The sequence below is a fragment of the Chanos chanos genome, chromosome 11, assembly GCF_902362185.1.
Source record: "Chanos chanos chromosome 11, fChaCha1.1, whole genome shotgun sequence".
In the NCBI taxonomy this organism is placed as follows: domain Eukaryota; kingdom Metazoa; phylum Chordata; class Actinopteri; order Gonorynchiformes; family Chanidae; genus Chanos; species Chanos chanos.
In genome coordinates this window covers 9,532,750-9,559,656 of record NC_044505.1, presented here as the reverse complement: position 1 = coordinate 9,559,656, position 26,907 = coordinate 9,532,750, and the positions used below count along the sequence as shown (strand labels likewise).

At 44.7% G+C, this 26,907-nt stretch overlaps 2 protein-coding genes across 3 annotated transcripts; one reads left to right on the top strand and one right to left on the bottom strand.

Moving 5' to 3' along the window:
- The first annotated feature begins 408 nt into the window (after nucleotides 1–408).
- fam193a (family with sequence similarity 193 member A) lies at nucleotides 409–16,037 on the top strand. Of its 2 annotated transcripts, XM_030788177.1 has the most exons (23): nucleotides 409–761; nucleotides 3,182–3,250; nucleotides 3,957–4,199; nucleotides 4,804–4,973; nucleotides 5,317–5,484; nucleotides 6,812–7,043; nucleotides 7,497–7,621; nucleotides 7,843–7,990; nucleotides 8,104–8,178; nucleotides 8,340–8,414; nucleotides 8,568–8,683; nucleotides 8,927–9,169; nucleotides 9,796–9,940; nucleotides 10,394–10,546; nucleotides 10,776–11,036; nucleotides 11,650–11,863; nucleotides 12,285–12,551; nucleotides 12,897–13,179; nucleotides 13,664–13,850; nucleotides 13,959–14,189; nucleotides 14,528–15,383; nucleotides 15,505–15,586; nucleotides 15,705–16,037. In XM_030788177.1, the coding sequence occupies exons 1-23, from the start codon at nucleotides 543–545 to the stop codon at nucleotides 15,796–15,798; spliced, it is 4,656 nt and encodes a 1,551-aa protein (XP_030644037.1). In that variant the 5' UTR covers nucleotides 409–542; the 3' UTR covers nucleotides 15,799–16,037. The 2 variants fall into 2 exon arrangements, with proteins under 2 accessions (XP_030644037.1, XP_030644038.1); XM_030788178.1 differs by lacking the exons at nucleotides 3,182–3,250; nucleotides 8,104–8,178 and having other exon boundaries at nucleotides 11,650–11,869.
- Nucleotides 16,038–23,748: 7,711 nt separating this feature from the next.
- tnip2 (TNFAIP3 interacting protein 2) lies at nucleotides 23,749–26,565 on the bottom strand. Its single transcript, XM_030788305.1, has 6 exons — nucleotides 26,242–26,565; nucleotides 25,425–25,679; nucleotides 25,167–25,256; nucleotides 24,401–24,703; nucleotides 24,151–24,261; nucleotides 23,749–24,027 (listed from the first exon to the last, which is right to left on the bottom strand). The coding sequence occupies exons 1-6, from the start codon at nucleotides 26,563–26,565 to the stop codon at nucleotides 23,749–23,751; spliced, it is 1,362 nt and encodes a 453-aa protein (XP_030644165.1).
- Between the last annotated feature and the right edge of the window lie 342 nt (nucleotides 26,566–26,907).

Here is a 26,907-nt window from a genome sequence, read left to right as displayed (position 1 = left end):
TGGTGTACAGTACCACAAAATCCCATGTTTACAGGGGCTGTGACATAGTTATAAACAAACAAACGAATAAGCAAGCAAACAAACAACAGAAAACCTGTTTAAAATGTCTCTATTTTTGCATACCAGGTTTTTAACTTAATAAAATTCACCGAGCTATCAGATCTTAGTGGTAAAATATGCAACCAATGATCATCATAAAGACAAAAAACAGCTTATTATACAAATATTCAACCAAGTTCAGCTGATTACTTTCGAGGGAAAGGGGGGAAAAAACAAACAAACAACTCAATTTCCCATAGACCCAGTTGAATGCAGTTACGTCATTTCACAAGATCGCGCAGCCAATTCCTGTTGAGAGTCGGCCATATTGGAATCTAAAGTCTGGTTAGCCACTCTGGGAGATATCGATAGGGCTCCCATATTATTGTGTCTTAATAATATAGACAGCCCGTTCACAATAACAAAAGAGTTTGAGTCTGACATTCCACCTGAGACCCCCCGCCTTTTCTGGACGGTAAGCTGTCTCTGATATTCGTGGAAAAATGAGTCCTACCGACGCAAAACGAGGAGCAAAGCGAAGGAAGAACAAGCGGGGCGGTGGCAGCGGCAGTGGCTGTAGCAGTTCCGGCGGGAAGGCCGGAGCTCGAGCCGGGGCACGAGCCACGACAGCCACGGCAACTCCCGCCTCTGTCATGAGCTTTTTGACACCTGGCAGTGCTGGAAACGGGGATAATGGGGCAATCAGTAGTCTGAACGGAGAGGTGAGTATTCCCAGTTAAAGTACAGAGAACATTCAGTGTAAGGTTTAGCAGTTAAGTCCCTTTTCAAATGTCAAGTGACATGACAGGCCTAGCAATAATTCTCTCCATAAGCAGTTGCGCTAGCTATGCTAACTAGAGAGCTAACGTTAGCTAGTAAGCTGGGTATATGTTTAGCTAAATGTTAGCAAGCTAGATCCACACTTTAGACTTTTTTTAAACATCTGTTTGCAATGACAGATTACACATAAAGATCTCACGAACTCTACACACTCCGTTGAACCTCCCAGTGAGATCTTTGCTTGTAAGCGGTTAGTTAACCATCTGTAACTGCATAAGTCTTTGGTGCAGCCAGGTCAAGAAGCTATATAGCTATTTTCCAAGATAGCCGCGTTTACGCAGATGATGAACGACATCGCTAGCACTACAGAATATTTTAAGGAAAATAGGCAACGACGCGTGAAACTATACAGCGAGGTTTAAAGTCAGCTTTTCGGCTATGTTTGAAGATAGGTGATAAACTATGTTGTGTACTTAAAGGTGTGATGGAAAGTACGTTATCAGCGTAGGAGCTCAATCGATCGATTTGCTGATTGTCAGTGTTCTCTATGTCACATACTTCTTTTTGCACCTTAAGAGACTGCTTGTGCAAACAACATATTACCAAATTAACCATTTATTTGCATAAATTGGATTAATTTGTCCGTTTTAACGTTGATTATTCACAATTCCACACTGGAGAGCAGGTTTAGCAGCTGCCCCACTGACCCGTCAGTCACATAGCTGGTGTGTACCATACAAACAGGAAGTTCTTCCTTGGATTCAGCAGAGAGTGTCATCGGATTATATAGCTAAGTTTAGTTTTTGTGTGCTCGATCGGACGATTTGATAGGCCGGTCGGTTACTCTATCGTGGTGTTTAAACGCAGGTGTCCTGTTAGAGGTGTTGCCGAAGTTGCAGTAGTCAGGCCTTTGTAGACAGGTTAAAAACTAAGACTAGTGTACTGCTCTGCAGTATACCAGTGCACCACCTTTGACACACACAGTGGCAGTCAAGTAAGGGCACAATGAAGCGCTGCGTTAGACATAAGTGTTCTTGCCAAGGCTCTGCCCATTATTGCTGTCTTTCTTATGGACCCAAACATAGAGTGTATACTTAGCTTGTATTCCTGCAAGGACTGAATCCCCCCCCCCCCCCCCAAGTGTTATGACTCTGGTTGTCAAGGAAACAACATCTGTGAATCAACAGGAGTATTATGTTGACTTAAGCGGAGAAGGACCTGCTATATCATGGCCTGCTTTATGTGCTGCCTGCCTGCTGCAAGTTACAGTCTTGCGCTGTAAGATTTTCTTCACATATCTGTTGGTGAGCAGAATCTAGATAATGTGCTTTGCGGAGAGGACATGCCATACAGAACAAACTGTTTAGGAGCTCCATCGCGCTCGGGTCCTTTTTTCCAGTTTCATTGTATTTCCCACCGATAATGGTTTACCCCGCGTCTTTTTAAGTTTCGCACAGAATATATCTGTGCTCACAGTCACACCAGGACCGTTTCTTCTCTCTTTCCCTCCAGACTGCTCTCAAATAGCTGTCAGTGATACGCCCCAGCCAATGTCCAATATTAAATTGACTCAGGTGAAACAGCATGTAATCCGTATAACTGCTGCCAAGACGCACTTTGTCTGGCTTCTGCTGTGAGACTGTTTAGTCTTGAGGGACTCGTTGGAGATAAACATGACAGTGACTTCCACCGAGGGAAGTCAAGCAAGGGATTAAAAGAAGGGCACTCTTTTTTTTTTTTTTCTTTTCTTTTTTTTTTTGCGTGGAAAATACTTTTGGTGACTGAATAGCAGAAAAGGACTTACAACATTCTTACGTACAGCCATTTGAAGACCTACTTCCATTTCAGATATTTGCCTCATTGTAATGTAATATGAGATGTAATGCAATTGCAATAAAAAAAAAATCCCCCATTTTTTGGACTTTTTGCAATATTATACCCTGGCAGGATCTAGAGTAGATTAGCTTAATCTCAGAATGGGGGGACAAATAGCAGTTGTTGTAATATGCAGACATATTGGATATACTTTGCCATGATCATGCAGCCATCACATGTTTTTGTTTTTTTGTTTGTTCCTCTTGTGGCACACAAACTCCATTTTATCACTTCAGTCAAGTTGGCTGTTACATGCCGGCTCTAATGAGGTGCACTTGATTGCACTCCATAACAAGGTGCATCTAATGACTTACGCTCTTCACTTCAACAAACCAAACTGATGGGTCTTTTAAAAGAATGTCACAGGAGAAGCACACAGCTTCATCATTCTCATCATTCTCTTCCGTTACGACTGTGGTTGACTTTTGTTTCATCTGAGAGTAGATCTGTGTGTCGCTTGATCATCACTCGGCCCTTATTTCCTCAGGTTTCTATGAATGGCACGCCACAGTTTTCTGAAGGGCCAGTGAACTCTGACTTCTCTGGAGTCCTTCAGGTAATGAGCGGAATTCTCCCTTTCCCCCCCCCCTTTTTTTTGGCTTTGGACCCAAAACAAATTGAGACCGATTTGCATTTTCCTTAGCATTTGTTCTGTCTCCCCTGACCCCTGCTTGACCTCCACTGTTCTGTTTCAGTCTGGGATTGTCCTTGCCTTTTACGTTCTACTCTGAATAAGACCTATTGCGATGACCATTTTATTTTGTTTAAATTCCAAATTAAATTGAGTGTTTTAAGTTCTCTTCCTGGAGGGCCATGCTGCAAGGTTTTCTTTGGTTTTCAGTTAGCACACCTGAAACTCAGGACCCTGTATGGGGTTTGTGCAGAGTTGCTGCGAGAGCATGTTTTTCTTACGGCCCTCCAGAAGGAGTATTACCTGCCCAATGTGTCAAGTCCGTCGTTCCCAGCCCAGTCTTCGGGAACTGCCATGCTTTGCAGAAGGTTGCACAGCATCTGTGCATCTTATGCAAATGTCCGGGTAGGCAGCAAGCCACTGGCTGGATGATCCAAGTGTGATGTCTGCGTCCAGGAACTGGGCTGGGTTGAGAATCATAGCTTGACATCACTTCATGGGATCCAAACTTTATGTCTGACTCAAAATGGGCCAAATGTCATAGTGTCTCATCTCATAGTAATCACTTTTATCCTAGGCCCATCTCATCCCTTTCTCTCTCTCTCTCTCTCGCGCTCTCTCTCTCCTGCAGACCCCATTCACATTTGGGATAAATCAGAGGGCTCCGTACAACACAGGCGACCGTTGCCTTCTCTGCCGGAGCGAACGTAAGGACAGCGCCACACTAGAGGTGGGCGTGTCCAGTCAGAATGGCACAGCCCAGTCACCCAAAGCCTCCTCTGCCCTTCAGTCACTGCCCTTATGGGTGTGTTCGGACTGCAAACGAACCACAGAGAAGGAGAAGCACCACACCGCCCTGGATTCATCCCTCTTGGTACGTCCCAAATGACTCCTCCCTCTCTACAATTTCAAGGTTTTAAACTCCGCCATGCTATGCAAATGCACCTCCTCTACCCAGGCCCTGTGTGAATGGAATTATACTGAACTCAGGTCAGCAGCTGCCTCAGAAAAAGCAAGGGAACTGTCTAGCTGTCAGCTCAATGTTTATCTCCCTGCGTTATACTGTTGATCAGATTTATTGCGGATACTGACCTTTCAGGTTTGAGAGGTTTTAATGTCTTAATGTCTCTGCTCAAATCATGCAAATACGGGAGCAACTGGGAGCGGACTGGGGCTTTTAATGGCTCCAGAAGTCCTTTAAGTTTATGTCTGCTGCTTGATTAGTGCATACAGGCCAACTCCAGTGCCCCATAGAATGGTCATCCTCATCTTGACCCATGAACAGAGGCTTGATTCCAAAATTGAGAAGAACCTCTACATTTTTTAATATCAGCGATCTTTCTTTTTAAGCATGCTGATTGCTTGTACAGCGAATAGGACAATCTGTTCACATGCAGTGTCAATACTGGACAGAGAAGTCAGCTCCCTCTCTCTTTCTTTTTTGTGTGTGTGTCTTATTTCACCTATTTTGGGCACAGAACCAGGACTTCTTGTTGCACATGCCGGTGGGTAATGGAGGTTTGGACCAGGATCCAGCGGGAGGCGGAGGCAGGTTGACCGTCAGCGCTCCATCACTGCCTGCGCCAGACCTCGGCACAAGCCTTCCGGCAGACACCATCTGCAGCTGTGAGGCCTGCAACGAGAGGAGGTGGGGCTAACTCTCCCTCCCATTGCTTCCTTTTTAAAGTCATAACGGCCGTTATTAATTGCACTAGACCCTAAAAGCTGTGAAGGGTTTCCTGTATTGTCCTTTTTTTTTTTTTCCATATTAAGCAATGATGTCGGGGCTGTGTGTTCAGGCTTAGGCCTTTATAATGAGTTAAGAGGATCTGGAAGCTATTAATCATTCGTTTAAAAGCTGTGGAATAAATAAAATGAAAAGTGTCTTACGTGGACTTTTGAGGACTCTTAGCATGGTGAGTCTTTTAATGTTTAATAAAGCTGTCAGGCTGTTTACCCGATCGATTTAAACGGCCCCTTTTCTCTAACAGGGAGATCTCGGCCGAGTCAGAGCGAGAGTCGCAGCAGTTACAGAACCACTGGTCCGAGGTTCGCTACCTGGTGAGGTGTATCTACCGCCAAACGGGCACGCCGCTGGCCGACGATCACGACCAGCCTCTCGACCGAGACAAGGAGAGCATGAAAGAGCTGGTCGACAGGTAGCGAAGCCGCGCTTATATAACGTTGATTCATACTGTACTCTCTAGACTGGAAGCTTGAACAACCTGATTTGTGTTCAGCAAGGCAAACATGTATAATGAACTGTGTCGACTTCTAATGGTTACCGCTGAGCAATGGGGACTGAACCTTTTTTTTTTTTTTGCCCATTCCCATGTTAGGAGAATGGAGTGAACGCATTAGCAGTTGTTGCTAAGGAACCTTTATTTCCACTACACAATGTCATTTTAGATTATGCTATTACTAATCATTGGCTGCAAATCTAAGCTAGAAGAAAAAGCATGGTTTAAGATATTGGCTTGTTAAATTCATTTGCTTTATTTGCCATTACGTGTCTCTGTCTCTGCCGAACTGTTTTTATGCACGTATGCTTGTGTGGTGCTCGAAGTCTCTCTTGTTTTAATGGTCGATGTCGTGGGTGGATATGGGCGGTTACGAGACGTTTGGAGTAAAATGATACATTCCTGAGTCTGTGTTTATTTGCCGTTAACAGACCTGTCACTTTGCAGCAGTGCAGCATCCTTTAGAGTTCAGATTTCACCTATCCATTGAATGAAGAAAAAACTACAGGAGCTGTGTTTGCAGCATAGGCCTAGTGGAAAAGGAACTGGCTCAGTGACCCGAGGGTTATAGGTTCAAAACCCCCATTATGTGGTATCATTAGTGACGTGCCCTTGACATTTGGTATAGGTAGTAATAATTGTAAGCCACTCTATTTAAAAGCATTAGCGAAATAAACATAACTGTAAGTGCACCTCACGTTCATTCACTTTCAAATTGAATTTCTCGAGCAGTAGCATTCTCAGTCTGGTAGCGTACGAGCAGAATAGCTGCAGCGGCTGAGCTCTATATTGTCTTGTTCAGGCTCTGCAGCCACTGAGCTCTATATTGTCTCGTTCAGGCTCTGCAGCCACTTAGCTCTATATTGTCTCGTTCAGGCTCTGCAGCGGCTGAGCTCTATATTGTCTCGTTCAGGCTCTGCAGCCACTTAGCTCTATATTGTCTCGTTCAGGCTCTGCAGCCACTTAGCTCTATATTGTCTCGTTCAGGCTCTGCAGCGGCTGAGCTCTATATTGTCTCGTTCAGGCTCTGCAGCCGCTGAGCTCTATATTGTCTCGTTCAGGCTCTGCAGCCGCTGAGCTCTATATTGTCTCGTTCAGGCTCTGCAGCCGCTGAGCTCTATATTGTCTCGTTCAGGCTCTGCAGCCGCTGAGCTCTATATTGTCTCGTTTAGGCTCTGCAGCTGCTGAGCTCTATATTGTCTCGTTCAGGCTCTGCAGCCACTGAGCTCTATATTGTCTCGTTCAGGCTCTGCGAGAAGGATCCATACCAGCTGTACCAACGGCTGGAGCAGCAGGCACGCGAGTACGTGCTGGAGATGAAAGTTCGGCTGCTGAAGCACCTGTCGACGGGGTCCAAGGCGGCTGTGGTGGGCGCCCAGGGTCCCCCTCAGGCCCATCAGTTCATCTCTTTGCTCCTGGAGGAGTACAACGCCCTCTGCCAGGCAGCACGCACCATTAGCAGCTTCCTCAACACCTTGGTCAGTGGGTCTGTCTTCTCGCCATTATTGCCTTTAGCGCGTTCAAGTGTCTTTGTATGAGGTGGTTCTCCGTGAGTTTGTTTAATGGATGTACGTGTGTTTTCCGAGACATGCTGGGGTAACTCTACGCTAGTCAAAAAATGTTTCTCAGGATTGATCAGTCTTCAGTTACAGAGTCACCCAGTCCCACTGCCGCAGTATTATATTGTTAATACTAATTACCATGGTGACAATTAACTTAACGTCTCACCAGTTTGGGCTCAGTACCTGCTGAGTCTAGTTTGAGCCGACGAGTTCTTAATCTAGGTACTTTTATTAGGCTGTCACTCGGTCCACAATACGAGGAGGACATATTTTCTTGTTCAGCCGAATTTTTGCTGATGGCATAAAATATTTGGCACCCACATGCTTGTCCGAGCATCTTGTAACTTAGTTGCTGTGCTGCGTCTTCAGGAGAACGAGCACCTTCAGAAGTTCCAGGTGACGTGGGAGCTCCACAACAAGCACCTTTTCGAGAGCCTTGTGTTCTCTGAGCCCATTCTGCACAACAGCCTACCTGCTCTGGTGGCCCAGCTCAGGTAAACACCTCTTGACCAACTGAACTCCTTTCCTTAAAAGACGGTTCTGAATTGAACTTAGCTGTAAATATTCCTCCAAGCTCGAACTCTATCTTACTTGGGGTTGGGCATGAAATTGCCTCAGAACTGACGGGAAACGTCGCTGCTTTAACATGCAAAGTCTGTCTCCCGGAGGTGAGTGTACGATGAGTCATTAACGTCGACGTGTTCGTCGTGTTCAGGCAGGGCACGGCGTCGCACGACTCGTACAGCGAGGACATGTACAGGTCTCTGCTGAACAGCTACCAGCAGCTGGAGCAGGAGATGAGCGCCGTGGCCGTGGAGTGGCTGGAGTGCGAGAAGAGGATAGACGACTATGTCGACGAGCAGGTGGCTTCATTACGTCATCGTAATGTTATGTACGTCTCTCGCGGTCTCTTACTTGACCTCGCTTCAACGGCCCACTAACTTTCTCTTGTGTGTGTTTTTTTTTTTTTTTGCAGCTGCTTTTCAAGGTCGAAGGACAAAACCTCACAAATCAACGAACAGAACCGCATAAATCTTTAATTAGTAAAAACGTGAGTGTTTCTGCTCTTCTCTGATCAGCTCATCGCTTTAATGGTCTCCCTTCCCTCAGTTTTTGGGAAAGGCCATTTTAATAGCTTTACAAAAACAAAAAAAAAAAAAAGACTTTTTTTTTTTTTTTTTTCCCCTGACACATTGTGTTTTATTGATGCAGATGTCTTTAAGAACAAAGCAGCGTATGCTGAAGGAAGACTGGGAGTTTAAGCAGAGGAAGTTTTTTGAGGAGCAGGTAATAACTCATGAACTCTCAGTTCTTTTTCCTTCTTCCCTTCTTTCCTCCACATGCAGCCACATGACACATTCTGCTACATTTCTTGACTTCTTCTGTGCTTCTTAAACTGATTTGTAATAGTTTATTTTTCTTTCCGTTTTTCTATGACAGTTAACAAACAGTAAGAAGTCTATCGCTGGAGACAGTAACTTCACAGACACGGTGAAACAGATGCTGTCCTCTAGACTCAGCATACCTGACTGCCCCAACTGCAATTACCGAAGAAGGTAAGTCTGTGCGGCCCGACTGTCGGCTTAGATTTGCATTTCTATGGCCCAGTCCTGCCTTTTACAGTAGGGACTTATCTCCACACACTCTAATTGGGGAAACCGAAGGCTCCTCTGTTTGACAGTCGACTTTATCCAGCACACCATCATATTCAAACTCTCTTCCTCTTTGCTCCTCCTTCCCTCTCTTTCCCGTCCTCCCTCTCTCTCTCCCTCTCTCTTTTTTTCCCCCGTCTCGTAAAGATGCACGTGTGACGACTGCAGCCTATCCCATATCCTGACGTGCGGCATTATGGACGCCCCGGTGACCGAGGACCTGCACCTGAAACTGCCCCTACCCGCAGAGCCGCCCAGAGACTACCTATCTGAGGTGCACCCTCCCAGCATGTCCTCTGGGAGCTCGGGCTCCGGTTCCGGCTCCAGTTCCCCCATCACCATCCAGCAGCACCCTCGTCTCATCCTCCCTCAAGACGGAGCTACCACTTTGTGAGTGCCCTTACTCAACTTTGGCTCCGCCTCTCTCGCGCTCAGGGAGGCGCCCGCGGGGGGGGGGGGGGGGGGGGGGGGGGGGTGTTTCGGCGAATGTTTCACGTTTCTTTTCTGTATCGCTGTCAGAATAGTTCATTGAGACGGTAAAAACCCTCATTACTCACTTAAACTGATTATCGTTTCCTTCCATCCTTTTTTGTTGCATTTCGTCTAAAAGAAACCTGACCTCTGAAAAAGTTTGGGGGGGGGGTTTAAGACTGCCGGAGATTCCCAGTCTTGAGGTGTCCAGCTAGAAACACGCAGTATTACGAGACAGTCGTAAATAGGAACAATGGCAGACTGTGCCCATGTCTTACTGTTTCCTGTCATCTGTCACGTGAGAAGAAAAGTCCCAGGTATGGGAATTCTCAGATGTGCTAGTGATTAGTAATACTTTAGTCATGGGCAAGGCCCTTTTTTTTTTAAAACAGTATCTGCATCTTCTGTACGCTCTTTCGTCAAACTGCTTGTCTGTGCTGGTTTCCCTTTCACAAGTACTGTTCTAATAAACGTCTGTTGGACCTCTGTGACTTTCCCTTTCATTTTTTTTTTTTTTTTTTGTCCTTCTTTCTGTCTCTCTGTAGCGGTAGCGATGACGAGGAGGTGCCGCCGCTTTCAGCCATTTACCCTCTGAGTGGTTATGAGGACGCCAGCGTGGTGGCCGCCATGAACGGCATCCACTCACAGATCAACGGAGGAGGAGGGGAGAATATGGCCCTCAAAGACGAGGTCTGTCCACCATCCACACCTGCGCTCCTCTTTCCTCATTGGCGTCTTAAGGAAGTCTAAGAACTTGTCCAGGACGGGGTTGGGGGGGGGGGGGTTGTAAAGTTGTGTCTTCTTGTTTCTGGTCACTGGTATATTGTACTTCAGCTAAAAAAAAAAAAAAAAGAGAGAGAGAAACCAAAAGGTTATTTGGGTAGAAACCAGTGTTTTCAGGTTCCAGTTCTGAAGACTGTGAGCACCACATATTTCAGTACTAGCAGAGCACAGAAACGTTTTTTTTTGTTTTTTTTTCGTTTAGTAGCGCAAGTAATTAGCTGGAGAAGTTGAGTACTGCATGACACTTGTGGGTTGGCGTGTCTCGGTCATGTTTCCTGGTGATTAATCCTTGTCTAGGTCACGTTTCCTGGTGAATAATACATTGATAAAGTCTGTGCTCTTTCCTGTGTCCTCTCCCAGTCTCCGCGGGCGAGCAGCAGCAGCAGCAGCACTAGCTCCTCTGAGGGAGATGAGGAAGGGGAGGGGGAGACAGGTGGGGAGCCCCCAGGGTCGCAGAGGGATCACTCCCAAGGAAAGAGCGACAGTCCCCCTCCCTCTTACTCCCACCCACAGGTACACCCACTCATTTTAAACGAGTGTGTGTGTGTGTGTGTGTGTGTGTGTGTGTGTGTGTGTGAGAGAGAGGGAGCAGTCTGCACTTGAAGCACCACACCTTCAGTTACAAATCGTGGAACAGTCCACAATGGACAAATAAATGGCTTTCTTGTCTCAATGGGGTTTAGGTAATAAGGGGTAAAACAAACATCACTTTGTTTCTTTGTTTTCATTTTGGAATTGCCAGGCAGAGCAGGTGCCACACCCTTGCGAGTGTCACGTGTGTAACCAGGGTAACGGTGACGCGTCTGTGCTCGGCTCTTCGGCTCTGCCACCCAGCAGGCTGCATGCAGGCCACCAGTTCTTCAATGACAAGAACGCAACCCACCCAGCTCTGCACCTCTACCCACATATCCACGGTCACCTACCGTTACACAACCTCTCCCATCTGCCCAGACCCCTGCTGCACCCTAACCTCTACTCCAGCCCTCCTCTCACACACAACAAGGTGAGAGAGAGAGAGAGAGACACACACAGAGGGATGGCTGTTATGCATACTCTTGTGTTGTGGAGTCAGACTAGAGCTCAGGAAGACTTTGGCTAAAAGACTTCGTGCTGTGCTGCACTTGCATTACTTTACCACAAGGGGTCATCTCATGTCAGTTTATCTAAATCAGCCTGAGATAATTCTGACTGCTGAGTTAGCTGGCACATATCAGTGTGTTTTAAACTGTCTTAGTCATTAAATATAATACAAATGTGATGACTGTGAAAGAAGTTGTTTACTGCTTGCATATATATATATATATATATATATACATACACACACTGACAGCATGTTTAAAATGTGTGTAATGGATAACAGTGTGTTCAACTCTCTCCTATGAAAAACATATGTCAGTCCTACATTACAGGTGGTTGGTTTATGTAACGGTATTTAGAAACAACTCCTTGAATTATGTTTGTACTGTATGTGTCCAGGTCTTCCCTGAACAATGAGAGCACGTGTCTCAGAATGAACTCAGACATGCATGTGTAATATGGTCTGAGCTATGAGAAAGGTAGCTCCATGTTATATTCATAACAGTATCAATATAACCATGTGTGTTATGATTTTGCAGACTCTTCCACCTGCCCCTACGTCGAACCACACAGGTGGGAAGTCCCAGGTGTTCAGCCCCACCCTGCCGGATCACATGTACCAGAACTGCTTCAGCGGCACCGGAGACTGGAACGGCTCCCTGCCGTGCCACTCGCTCAAGTTTGAGAACCTGTGGGACACGCACATGATGAAAAACTGGAACCCCACCGTGCTGCTTCAAGAACCACTGCCCGGTGAGCGTTTCCCCCCCCACCTCTCCACAAACACCATCCCAAGGTTTACAACTCTGTCTAACCAAACAGAGAGTACATTTTGTGTGTGCCAGATCCGTAAGTCATTTCGTTTGTTATGCGTGTCAGGTTATCTGTGGGTATTTCCCTGTCTGAGTTACAAGTAAGTTGACCGCAAATTTGTGGATTTTCAGTTTCTACTGTACTTTCACAAAAACTTCGTGCTTCTGAGCCGGGATCTTTTTAGGCTCCCTAGTTCTATGAAGTAGTAAAGTGCAGATATACGCAATGATCTAACTCCGTGGTTCAGATCAGACTTTCAGTCTGATTTACAAACACTCACACACACACACGCAAGATTTTCAGAGAAAGCCACTCGTCATTATGACGTGTCTTACTCAAACCCCGTGACCTGTCTCCTCAGGCGACATGCTGGGCCCCCCTCTCCCCGACGTCCCCCTCCTGTCCTCGGGCATGGACTCGGCCGCTCCCAACCCTGCTCCGGACGGCAAGGAGAAGAAAAACGGAGCGAAGAAAAAGTGTCTCTTTAACTACCAAGATGCCTTCATGGAGCCCAGCGAAGTGGTGATGGCCACGTCGTCCGCCACCTCCTCGGTCTCCAGCACCGCCACCACTGTCCAGTCAAGTAATGATCACATCCACGTTTCATCTAAAAGACCCGCCTCCTTAGGTAAAGAGGCTAGCACGAGCGCCAGGGAGTGACATGGGCCGTAGCCAATGACCGCTGAAAGCGCAGATTAGTGTGAATGAAGCTGCTTGTGTGTTGTTGTTGTTCTTGTTGTTGTACTGGTTTTGGCTGCAGTGGGCTAGCCTGCGTCTGGTTGCATTATACAGCACTTGTTTTCAAGTAGAGGTTTACAGAACTTGTGAAAAGTCAACGTATTTGAAAAACGCAAGTGGGTTATTACTTTGGTATTGGTTACTGTGCATCAATAGAAACTAATCATGATGAATGCCTTACAGATGTGTCTGGGCCTGTTAAATAAACACTACATGTATCCTGTCTTTTCCCTAGGTGAAGTATTTCATAATATAGGCAAAGAGGACCACAGACATCCTACCCCCATCCCTCCTAGGAATAGCCCTACAGGCGTGGCCACACTTCCCCCTCTGAATGGCCCCATGCATCCCTCTGCCCCTAACACACATCTTCCTAGTATAGGCGCACCAACCTTCCCAAAGACTGTAACTCCAACGCCTGGCTTTATGGACCCCCACCAGGCCCTGTGCCTGTCTTCTGGAGACCCCAGCACAGCCCCGGCAGAAGGCCTTGGCAGTGCTCCGCCTAGTGTATGCAGGTCAGTCTCAAACTCAGTCATACACAGTGGCCTGATGGGATATGTAGTTCCTTCCAACCACTTAATATTTACATTTGCATTTATTTGTTTTTGGTAGACGCTTTCATGCTTTTCCAAACTGACAGACACTTCCAAAGTGACTTCCGTAGTGAATACTGACAGTACATGCATAGCTAGCTTTGCTGTCACTTTATGGTTTAATCCTGCAGTCAAATGTAGCGTGCAGTATTTCTAGTTCCTCCGAGGGCACCATGAGATGTTCCAGGTATTGTGAATGGACACATACTTTTCAGCCAGTCTGTTATACATGGCTGGTAGACCAAAAAAAAAACGGTATTTTAGCCCAAGCATTTAAATGAAAGCGTATGATCTGTTTCACATAGGTGTTCAGAGCTCAGTGTATCTCGCAGTAGTTTGGTAGGGTACTGAAAGGGGTGCTGTGCAGCAGATGGTGCTGAGTTGTTTTTGGTTGGTGTCTGAGCAGTGATCCAGACTGTGAGGGCCATCGCTGCGACGGTAACAGCACTTACGACCATCAGCCGTACGACGGAGAAGAAAGCCAGGACGAGGACAGCTGTTCCGAACACAGCTCCTCCACCTCCACCTCCACCAATCAGAAGGAAGGAAAGTACTGTGACTGCTGCTACTGTGAATTCTTTGGCCACGGAGGGGTACGGCACCTGCTCGTTTTTCAATTCACGCACAGAATTCAATGGCCGCACACATTTGGAAACCGCCCAACTAACCCTTTAAAACGCTTGCCTTCCCTTTGGCTGTAGCCCCCAGCTGCGCCCACCAGTAGAAACTATGCAGAGATGCGGGAGAAGCTTCGGCTGAGGTTGACTAAGCGGAAGGAGGAGCAGCCGAAGAAAGAGGAGCTGCTCCTGGAGCGAGACGGGGTGGAGGACCACCGTAAAGTGGAGGACCTGCTCCAGTTCATCAACAGCGCGGACAGCAAGCCGGCCAGCAGCTCCAAGGCGGCCAAACGGGCCCGTCACAGACAGAAGAAGGTAACGGCCTGGACGCTTACGCTCACACCCCGTCTGAACATCACATGATGTCGACCTGTTTGAGACTATTTCTTTTGTAGTATTAGCAATGGATGGTCATGCTGTCTTGATGTCATTTAAAACCACCAAATGTGTGTTTAAGCTGTTATATTTATGCCTCAATTTGACACTTGTGTCAAAAAGTTAGCCTTCTGTGTGCTGTAGAATCAAAATTTAATATATGCCTGTCGTAGTTTGCAAGATATATTGTGAGGTTATCTCTGATCCTTCTAAATACTCCATTGTGGTGAGTTGTGTGTGTCTTGTGGTGAGTGACATGGGGGATTTTTGTGTTTCAGTTAGAGGAGAAGGCACGGCTGGAGGCAGAGGCGCGTGAGCGGGAGAGGGAGGAGCAGCAGCAACAGCAGCTGGAGGAAGAGAGGAGGCGTGAGGAGGAGGCACTCAAACAGCAGCTCCTCCACCTGCAAGAGATGCAACAGCTCCGCGCCACCAAGAAAAAGAAGAAGGACAAAGCGCAGAGGGCCGAGACTGTCGCCCCGCCCGCCCCTCCCACCAACAACCCTCAACCCCTCAAGCAGACGGCACAGAACGTTCTGGAAAAGAACATGCAGAACGGGAAAACCCAACTCCTCCACGGCATCATGCGCCTCAACCCCAAGGAACCACGTCTGGAACCTCAGCCCCCAGCCAACGGCAAGAACACCCCCCAGCAGAACCCAAAGACCCCTAAGGAGAAGCCTGTCGAAACCGCACTCCAAAACGGCACTTCCTCTCATCCCGAACTCAACGCTAACACCAAGATCAAAGCCAAACAGCCGCCCAACAGCAACAACAGAACCAACGGGGAGGCAACCAAGAGGCCGGCCGAACCACTGAAACCCGTTGAGAGCTTGACCAAAGTGGGAAACGGGTCGGGCCCACAGACTGACAGCAAGGCAAAGCCCAGGGTCCCTGAGGAGCCGGTCACGGAGAGTAAGAAAGAGGAGAGGAACAACGTGTTGGCGGGAAAGAAGCAGCAGAGCAACGGCAGAGAGGAGAGGACTTCTCCGGTGACGGAACAACCTCCTCCTCCTCCTCCTCTTACAGAGGCACCGCAGCAGAACGGCAAAGCCCCCACCACAGAGTCCCCTCAACCCAAAGGCAAGGCCAAGAAAAACAAGAAGAAGAAAGCGGACAAGTTGAACAACTCTATAGGTGAGCTCGGTTCATCCACACTTTTCACACGGCGCCCGTATGACGGAGACGCCGCCTGTGAGGGTCTCACTGATGAGTGCTTTGAGAAATCCGTGAAATGATTCTTCTTTTACTCCTCCAGATGATGTGTTCCTGCCCAAAGACATTGATTTGGACAGCGTGGACATGGACGAGACTGAGAGGGAGGTAGAATATTTTAAAAGGTATGGCAATGATGATCCACCAGGCCCAGTCAGAAGCACTAGACTAACTTTCATTTCTCCATCAGTTGATACTTTCTCCATCTCTCTATGTCCTTCTCTCCTTTAACTCTTCCTCTAGGTTCTGCTTGGACTCGGCTCGACAGACGAGACAGCGACTGTCCATTAATTGGTCCAACTTTAGCTTGAAGAAGACCACTTTTGCTGCCCACTAAAGGAGCTTTCCATAAAGAGAACTGTGGCAGGAATCAAATCGGCAATCCCCCCCCCACCCCCCCCCACCCCTCCTCTCCTGACCCCCCTCCGTCTCGCCAGCCTGACTGCTGCTCCCAGTGCTGCTATGCTCCAGTCAACCGCTCCTCTGGCCTACATTACCCATGCTGCCTTGCCTCGTCTTTGTTGCTGTGTGGTTCCCACAAAGAACCCAAATGGGCTTATATATTTGCAGTACTTTCTGGAAAAAAAAAAGGACACAGAAAAAAAAACCAACCTCAGAATGCTACTCTACAGTACGTTTTTTTTTTTCCTCCAGGGTTTTTCTTTCTTTCTCTCTCTTTTTTTTTTTATTTTAAAAAAGCTTGTGTGCTCTTTAGTCTGTGAATGGGGCATTTTACAGCTTATGCCGCTGTTTTTGTTTTCTTTTGTTTTTGTTTTTGTTTTGTTTTTTTCTTTTGGCCTTCGAATTGTTGAATAAATATTTGGATAAAAGGCCTTCTTCTGAAGCAGACATATGAGAGAAAAATTAGATTAAAACACAGACAAAGAAAAATACGCAAAGGCCTTTTATTCACAGTAACTGTGGCTTGTGTCACCATTTGCACCTAGCATTGCACTTACTCATATGGCTACCTGACAAGGGAATGGACGTGGTCAGCATCACCCCCCCCCCTTCTTTCCTCTGCCCCGCAATCTCTCTCGCTCTCTCTCTTCCCCTCTCTCCCTCTTTCTTTCTCTCTCTCTCTCTCTCTCCAAACTGAGAGGAAAGTTAATACTTGACAAATGTTCTTGTTGTTTTTTCAGTTCCATTTAAAGAGACGTTCAGTAAGGTGTTACAGTTACCGTTTTATTTTCGCTGTTTTTTTTTTTTTTTTTTCCTTTCTTTCTTCCTTCCTTTCTTTTTCCTTTTGTTTTTTTTTGTTTTTTTTTTTTCCCGACTCGTAGCCAGCTTGTATCAGAATACTTTCCAAAATCCAATTGAGAAGAAGAAGAAGAAGAAAAGAAAAAAAAAAAAAAAGAACAGTGCTCACACTATCAATCTGTTATAGAGTGTATATTGTATTAACACTGAAGCCGGACTGGCTACTTTTTAACATATTGTTAAGTAATATTAAATCTTGTCTTTCTTTTTTGAAAGATGAAATACAGTAGAATGGCAGGATATGTGTCGTGTCTTGTTTTCATTCTGTTTTTCGGTGGACATCTGGATACGTGCGTCAGAGCTTGCCGTCTACATAAGGTCCCACAGGTTCCTAGTGGAGCCACAGCACAACAGCGCAGTTTTTTTTGTTTGTTTGTTTGTTTGTTTTCTTGTTTGTTGGTTTTGTTAAAGTTCACAATGGAAGAATGCAGAGCAGTCAGATTGCACATGCCATGATATATCAGGAAGCCAATAAGAAGCAATCAATGGTGAAGCCACTGCTCAATTTCAGACGAATCAAGACAACTCAGGGGCTGAGTTTGTACAAACTTGCCATGGAAATTGGGTTTTTTTTTCCCCGTTGGTATGTGATGGGGTTGTATGAAGGGGGCTCAGCACATTCTTTGCTATAACCATAATTAGCTGTGTTGTGAATACGCTTTTTTTGTTGTTTTAATCATTTGCAGCTGACTCAGCATTCAACTAAGATGGATTTGTGTTTGTCAGTAGACTTATGAATCATCAAAGCAATCTGGATTTACACAGTGCTAGACTTCAAAACTGTTTGTTCCGCACCTCTCAGATTATAGTGGCACTTGATTAGAAGCTGCAGAAGGCCTGTCCTTTGGTGGCGTTTTCCTCCCGTCTAATGGCACACCGACCTCTCTTTTCCCTTTACCTCACCAGAAGAGGAGCAGAGGACCAAAGATAAACCTGCAGTGATGTACACATCTTCCAGACATTGAATTTCTAAGGTGTAGTTAGTTCGATGTCATCACTCAAACAGTGAGTCCCCGATCGCAATGAGTAATATTGACTGATTGCCAGAACGACACAGCTGACGTGGTGAGGGAATGTTGGTCATTTTGAAATTTCATGAGTTTATCTGTCTCGTTCGACCGCTTTGCGCACAGCCAGACCGAGAAGACTGGGGGCAGAGGGACCTTCTGGGAAATTAAAGCCCCTTTTATCAGTTTCTCATTTCCAAGCGCCCCACACTGTCCCTACCTGCCGTTAACCAGAATAGAAGTGGAATCCGATAGAAAAGCGTGACTGGGTGAAATACCCGGAAGTGGTCGTCAGATACAGAGTGAAATATCACGGCTTTTGATTGCCCCCCCCCCCTTTAATTGTGTAATTGTGCGGAAGGGCGCTACATTGACAAAAAGCCACTCAGGGGGCTCAAGACAAGATTCCAGTTTCTCAATCCAAAACTGGAACAGAGAATGAAAAAGAGACTGACCTCAGAACAGTTTCATAACTATCACTATTGCTTGACTGTAAAAGTCAGTGCCAAAACACACTCACTCACTCTTGAGACTTGATCTAGTGCCAAAGGGTTTTTTCTCTTTTTTTTTTTTTTCTTTTTTTTTTTTTTTTTTTGAGGTCTTATGATGGCAAACCCCCTTCATACGCGCGGGGTTATTTCAGACAATAGGTACAGTTCAAGACAAGTTGAGAAAAGGAACTTTTGAGAGCTATCTGTCATCTTAAAACTGATTTTTTTTTTCTTTTCTCACTTCCTGACAGAAAGCCTTCCACCCTATTGAAATGCCCCCCCCTCCTCCCTCCCCGCTCCTCTCCACTTAGGTCACATGAAACATAGACAGGCTTATTTTAATCAAAAGACAGAGGGGAATTCTTCTATTTGACTATTTATTTTTCATTAGACGCACACTCTTGACGTATGAATCTTTTTGATTCTTTCTTTTGGTGGGATAAACCAGCTATGAGCGCATTTTTGAAGTCTTCCTGTTTGAAATTCTGCATACGAAGCGACTCACCCACAAAACGAGGCCACGACGAGCCTTCACTTCCTTCAGTGTCTTTTCACTCTTTAACTGTTTCTCCTCTGTCACTACAAACAACAGCTGTTTGCCCTATTTCTTACCAAAAAAAAAAAAAAAAGTTTTCTCTCATGTCAGACAGAATGTGTCAACTTAACAGTAATGAATTACCATGAAGTTTTCATGAGGAAGTGAGTTTTTTACCAGTAATGAGGACGTAATTCAGTTCCTCCTGTTAAGACAAGTTAGCAGTTCTTGTTTTTTTCTTTTCAATTTCATAATATGACTTTTTTTTTTTTTTTTTTGGATAATGATATGAGACATGCAAATTTACCAGCTAGTGATTGAGAAGAATATGCCTTGAGGAAGGAGGCATTATTCAAATTACTAAGGGACTCTTTTTGTGAATAAGGCCGCACATCACGTTCATTATCAGTCACCAATGATGCAATGATGTCGTTGCTTCATTTAGGCAAGATTTCATTTTGAGTAAGACTTGAGTTTGTTGACTGAAGGGTTTTCCACGTTCCGACGTTCACGTGGGAATGGGGGCCAAAAAAAAACGAAAAGGCGGCAAAGACTTTAAAAAAGCATTTAAAAGCTTTTTAAACTTACATAGCATATGGATTACACAAATAGTCATTCATAATTTCCTAAAGTGGTCGTGTCTCATGAAACAAGGAGGGTTGAGAATCGCCGAAGTAGAGGCCTATCTTCTTGTGTCTTTGCATAAGCCTGACAGCACGGTGCCTATAAGTCTTGATTTTCCCAACCCCGGCGCTCGGACAATGACGGGGTAGACTAAGGTTAGCTTATTAGAGGGAGTCGGGAGATTGGAGATAGGATTCTCTAGCTTGTAATCAGTACGGCGGGCAGGCGGGGGGGGGATCTTTTCATCGAGCGTGTGCCCGGAGCCATGGAGAAAACGCGGAGTTTCAGCAGGGAAAGCCCCGGGACTCCACGTTTGCCCGGTCGACAATGAAGTCCTGTACCCGATTGTCCTTCTCTTTCCTTATCTAAAACCCAACACAACGGTTGACAATAACAGGGCAACTTCTGACAACGATCTCCGACAAGACAAGTAAAGAGCACTCTGCTTTCAAGTGAATGATATAGATGGGGCCCTCGCTTTTGGGAATTCCCTGGTTTATACGGGAATTTCCCATTATTTTCGGATACACACGAGATTAAAGCCTGTATTTATCCATTCTGTTGTCTGTTTGGCAAGACGAAAAGGCAAACGCGTTCCCGTTCGGAATGGGGAAGGGGATGGAACAGGACCATGTGTGACTGAGTTGTGTGGTGTTGTGCAGTTCTTGTCAGAGGGGAGGGGTGAGATTGGGGGGGGGGGGTGGCAACTGGTGCCTGGGATCTTTTTTCTTTTTTTTTTTTGGTTTTGTTTTGTTTCTATTTCCTTGCACCACTGTTCTGGGCTACATATGCTTGTTTGGTTCCAGTGAAATGGTTTTGGTGTTTTTGTTTTTTTTATTACCGTTTTTGTCGCTGTTGTTGTTGTAGTTGTTGACAATACCTGGTGGTTGACTGTTGATCATAATGTCACTCACTGAAAATTCTGGAAATATGCATGACAGCCATTTTCTGCTAGCACTCTTACAGTAAGTATCATGTGACAGTGAGTGACCTAATTATTTCCACACACTGTTCAGAGCAGAATGTTGTGTGTGCTTTTAGCCGGGACCCACACGACGTGTAGGTGTCTGTATGGAGTGTGAGAGTGTACGAGGGGGGAATCCCTGCTCACCATTTACCTTTTCACTTCACCTAGGGAGAGAAGGGTTTAGCGTGAATAAAAAAATAAAACAAAACAAAAAAAAAAAAAACAACGCTAGAAACCGACACACTAATCATATAAGCTATTGTCAGTCCTTTAGTTACTTAAAAGAGCCGAAACAATGTAAAGATCTTTGTAAAACAAAACGACGCGATGCCCCTCCCTGCCGACGGCACCACGCGCACCATGTGAGACTTCACGTAGCCACAAGCGTTTTTGACAAAGTCCCCCTGACTGAAAGGGTGTAAGTACGTACCTACTGAGATGCATCATTTTGAGAATGACTTTTTTTTTTCTGAAGTAGTGACTCTGAAACCCCTGCTGGAGTTTTTTTTCTGTTTTTTTTTTTTTTTTGGTTCTTTTTCTGAAGCCCCCATGGAGGTTATCTTGGCACCGTAGTGCGTCTGGACTTGTTCTAAGAGCCCCAAAATGACTTTCCCTCTTCGATGGACCCAAGAGCACAAGTGTCCAGATTTTGGTCACATATGTACCTCGTTATAAAGCCATTCCTATTCACAAAGAAGTTTCTAGAGGAGGAAGCATATTTTATACCATATTTAATCATTATCAGGGTTTGTATCTATCATATTGTACTCATAAAGCAAGTCTTGGAATCTTCAGAGTTAATGGTACAGCTTTACTGACGTCACGAGACTTTGTAAATACCAGTTAAAAAAGACATACGATCCAACGCCATAAGTTTTATTTGTATAGCAATTTTAATCTTTAATCTTAATCTAATCTTAATCTATAAAGGACCTTGTTCCGGGGTGGTTTTACAGTATCTCTGGCCCAAGGCCTTGTGGAAGGAAGCCCGTGTCAGCAGTGGTAAGCAAAAACTCCCTGTGACTGTAAACACAGAAGAAACCTTGTGAAAAACCTGGACTCAGAAAGGGAGAGTCCACCCATCATCATCATCATCATCATCATCATCATCTTCATCATCATCAAAAAGAAAAGAAAAACACCACCAACACATGATAAAGAAAGCATTTGGGCAAGAACAATGCATTTTCATTGATGATTGCCTCATTTCTGTATATATATATACACACACATTTTCATTGATGATTGCCTCCTTATACCTTATGTATGGAGGTGTGACATATCTTTACTAATACTTCTGAAGAAGTCATTGAAAGCCTGTTTGCTGTTTGTGGCTTTACTGGTTTTAGATTCACAGACAAACACACACACACACACACACACACACACTGTCAGTCTGGTTTAGTTTCCCATCCGCCTGCCTCTTTAAATAGATAGTTCTTTCCCTTTCCTACACCAGTTGTCTCCTTCATGTCCAGCCCCAAGGACAGCTGGGAATCTACTGCAGATAGTCAGACCATTCAGCATGGCCAGAGAAGGGGCTTTCCAACCTCCACAAAACACACACACACACACACACACACACATATACACAATCAGATCCCGTGGGAGCTGGTTTTCAATGCTTTATCTATAACAAGTGAGGTTTGCATGCCCGTCCTCATGTTCCCTTATGATCACAGAAGTCTCACCACACAGCTATTTCTATGTCTGATTTCTACTCATCTGACTAGCATTTGGTCTGTAACAAATACACACACACACCACCACCAACAGTCATACACAAAAATCCTTAACAAACTCTGCATCTCTGATTCAACAACAACAACTCAGAGAACAGAGCGTACTTCTTTTTGGGGTTTTTTTTGTTTGTTTGTTTTTTTTATTACAAAAATAAACTTTTAAATATAAATACATCACATTTCCATTTCTTAGTTTTGCTATCAGGTTCTTGTTTCTTTTTTTTTTTTCTTTTATCTTTTTTGTCAGTTGTAAATATACATTTATGGCTTCGAAACACACAAAAGACCAATTCAAGCACACTGAAACAGAAGTCATTTTGTCACAAGGCACAATGATGGAGCTATAGCTAAGCTAAGCTAAGCTAAAGAATGCCTTGTCTTGCCAGGCCTTTGTAGGGAACTTCCTGTGTCTTTACTCATAAGCTACCAGCTCAAGCCTTTTCCCTTGTCCTTTTTCCCCCTCTGCTTTGTATGGAATTGTATAACATACACCTCAGTAGCCCAAAAGCCTTGTAGTTTTCAACTGACATACAAACGAAGACTTCATGTTTCTTAAATGCAAAAAGGGGGGGGGGTGGGGGGGGGGGGGGTTATACAAATCAATGAAGCAACATTTTAAAATGATATATAACACTTTAAGAAACACTTGAGCATGCGTCAAATCAATATTTTACTGATAAAAATTAGAAATAGAATAAGTCATTTACATAGGAGAAGCCCCATTTTACAATGTGGGGGGGCTCAAATATACATAAAGATCATAAAGATACCAAAAAATCACTATACAAAGGAAGATACTAAAATATTATATTAAAGATAGCACCATTATCTTAAAAATAAACTTATCATCTATCCTCCCTCAAAAAGCTTATACATATTTTAAAAACTCAAAGAATCTGTGCTTTTTCAACCATTCTTTGGAAAAAGAAAAAAAAAGGCAGGAAAGTGCAATGTGTTTACCAGCTGATAAACAAAATTTAATTAACTGAGGTATATTTGCTGAGTATAATGTTTCTGTTTGGGTAAGTGACAGATCTGACTAGATTTAGTTATGCTAACTTGCAGGATGTAATAACTGGTATCACAACAGACACATCACATTACCCACAAACAAACTTACATGACCGTAAGTCAACCGTAAGTAACCTACTATGGTTGGTATATAATAAGTGGGGGGAGGGTGGAAAGAGAAATGTTGGCGCACTGCTGAGAATTTAGGTTAAGAAAAAATTTGTCAGGAAACGCTCTGTTGTGGCTTTCTGTAACCATTTTACAACGCTGTGCACCTTGTCATTATTAAATTCCCACAATTAGCTATTGAACTGATGACAACTATTTCCAGTCAGCCATGACCAACTTGGTTTTTTAAAAAAAAAAAAGGCGGGGTGGAAAGATGCATCAATCCAGCCTCGTCTTTATAAAAATGAAAGATTTGGACAGGCACGTGGTAATCCATTGGCAAGACCTTTTCATAAAGAAGCTCCATTGCGAGAGATAAGCAAGGGTTAAAAAAACCCCAAAAAACTCTAGAAGCATCAGTTTCTGATCTTACGCGAAGCAAAAGCATGCTATGTACCTGTAGGTTCCACGTCCATCTTTTGCACCCTCTCCCCCCCCCCATGCTTTGCTGCGTATGTAGTGCTTGGTCTTCATTGCTAGCGTCACGCGAGCAGGAAAGTTCCGGCACATTCCTCGCAGTGGTTCAGGAAATCGTTACAATGTGTCTCGTCAAACTTGGTGGCACAGTGCGGACACTGCAGGTCAGCCGAACCCCGGTTTTCGTTCCAAGTCGAGGCCAGCTGTGGGTAAATTCCCGTCCTGTTTGTGGCTGGCCTTTCAGGACTACTCCTTTGCAAGGGCTCGGCAGTGTCCGTCTGTTGGCACGTGGGATTCCTGCGGCTAGCGTGAACTCGGCAGGTCGCGGTAGCTTCTCGCGGGCTCTGTAAAATAAAAGGAACGATACATATGAATAGGGCCGAACAGGGGGGTTCGCTCAGTTATAAAGTTCATTGATGAAATGTTTCAATGTCATTCTCACGGTTAGACATGTTCTGTCTCCATACCTGAGAGTGTATCTGCAACCGTCTGAGCTCTTCCTGGAGGTCCAAAATTTTGCCCTGAGCTCTTTCCCTGTCCGCTCGTTCCGAATTGAAGTCCTCGGTATAGGCAAGAACCTGTGTGCACGACAGGAATCTCGACATTACAATCAGCAGTCAACAAGTCCTTGGAAGCCATTCTAAAACAACCTCACAGGGTCGACAACGGTGCGTGCAAATCTGTTAACGTGTGAATATATGATATCGCCATGACAACCTGCTGCTCCAGCATCTGGATCCTCTCCTGATCTCTCCTGGCTCTATCATCCCTCTCTCTGCCCAGTCTCTCACACTCTGCAACCTTCTCCTTCAGGTGGCGGTTGAGTCTGGCTATCTCCTCCTGGAGGAGCCCAGGAGTAGCTGCTGGGGGAAGGAGACCCAGTCCTGTTACAGTAGTGGGGCCATGGCCAGGTCCTGGGCTGGCCAAACCGTTGGAGTCCTTCAGTTTCTGACACAAGGCCCTGACATACTCTTCCCTACTTGAGTCATACTTTTGCCACTTGGCATTCAAATTCTCCACCTGAGATGAGGAAAAGGCAAAAATGACAATCAGATGATAAAGTAGTCATAAACATGATGTGGCGAAACCTGAGAACACACTGAGTAAGCTATACATGGCTTAGCATATTTAAATAAAAGACATGATTATTTTAGCTAAAGGTTTATTTGCAGAATATCCAAGATTAGAACCCCTACCAACTGCCAGGATCTTGGCAGGACCATCAATGCTTCAATTAAGTACGTAAATAAGCGCCCTTTGAGAACTAAGCTCAGGATTTGAATTCTTTTATAATATGGTTATGCTATTTGAGTAATTAGTGTTAGATACATAGAAGTAGATTTTCTTTGTTTTATATCCATATGACATTTTTTTCTTTGTGTTATGTTACAGTTAGTGTCAAAATGTCTTCCATGGAAACACTATGCTTTGGATATTTACTAATGACAAAGTGAGGAGAAAAATGTCAAAAAGTATTCCTTACATATTCAACTCTCTTTTTAAGACTTTCATTCTCTTCTTGTAGTTTGTAAACCAGGGAATTTACATGAGCCACCTCAGAGGAGTCTGTCATCTGGAATAAAATGTAAAGAGCAAAGAGAGGATATTAGACATCAAACACAATACATCCCATCTCATCTGTCCACCGAATATAGAAAAAAAACCCTATTATGGCATCAAACATCTGTTAAAAAAAACATCCAAAGAACTGATAAAAACAATCAAGTTCTTTAGTTCCCACCTTACTGACTGGGGCCAGGCGACCCAGCAGCCCTTGGCATACCCGAACAGTGGCTCCGAGTTGGCTCCTCAATTTCTCAGCCTCTTCTGCTAGTGACGTGCATAACACTTCTCTGGTTGCCTGAGCCTGTTCCCTCTTGGCCAGCGTTAAGCGGAGCTGTTGGATCTCCCTCTCCTTTTCGTGTTCTGGTCGTTGCCTGATGCTTTCCAACTCCTGATCTTTCTCCTTCAACAACTCTTCCAGCCTCTGGATCTCCTACAGGGCATCAGGAGAGGTTCAGACTACACTACCCATACTTCTAAGAGGCATTCACTAGAAATTCAGTTACCACCACAACCGTCAGTGAGCAAAGCTTACTGAAACCCTACAGGGTTAAGCAATGTTTGCAGGCACTGCTCGTCAGGTAGCCTAGGTAGCCTACCAAAAATATTCCATTGACCGGAAGCTGTATTTATTACAGACCTCATCGTTTCAATAAAAATGTGTCCATAGTCTGAAAAAATGTTTTGCTCTCTGTTATATATGTATTAGGCTGCTTGGTTGACTAATCCATGATAAAACAGAAAACGTTTAGTTCTCTCAGCTGATCTCGAGTGAACTCCTGTCTTTGTCATTAACATGATATAATGTATAATATTTGCTCTTTTGTCTTTGCACGCAGTAGAAAGATCTAGATATAGCAATTCTGTTCATTCGCATAGTTTGTACAATTGTAGAATTTTTACAACCTACGCTTTAAATATTTGTTAAGAGAAACCGTACGTGTATTTTAAAAAGCGAGAGAGGTATTCAGATCCATCAAGACGTTTTTACTCACGAGTGTATTAGACTCCAATGTCTGGGCGGCGTCCTTCTCTGATTCTTTCATTTTTTGCTTCAATTTACAGATTTCTTTACACAAGCTCTCAACCAGAGACTGTGATGGTCCAAGTAAAACTGGCTCTTGTCCCTCGGCGGTGATACAAGTTGTTTCGTACTTTCCTAATCTCGATTTTAAATCGGCAATAATAACGTCTTTCAAGTAAATTTGTTTGGTTAGATTAGCAATCTCTTGTTGTTTTTCATGACAAAATGTGTTCAGTGCAGAGCAGCTCCGTAATTTGGCTTTCAACGCATTTTCATCCCCTTTAATGTTATCCATAGTCGCCTGTTCTCCTGCGTAAAAAGCCTTAGCGTCCAAAGTCGTCGAAGCCAACACCGGGTCCTTACACTATTCCATAAAAAATAAAGTTTTTATTTGCCTGATAAGTCTTCGTGTTGGTGTTCGTGGGCTTAGCCACATGTCTTCTACACTGAACAGAGAAGGTCAACGTGTAGAAGACGAAGCGCACTCAATTTCGAAATAATATTCCGACACAGTGAGGGGATTTCCTTTCGGGACTTCCCCAATTCAATTGGCGGATTTTTCTTGTACTTTACTTTTAAACGTCGCTGAAAAGTTAGATGACAAGTCCTTTCCGACTCGAATTCAACCATCTATTCC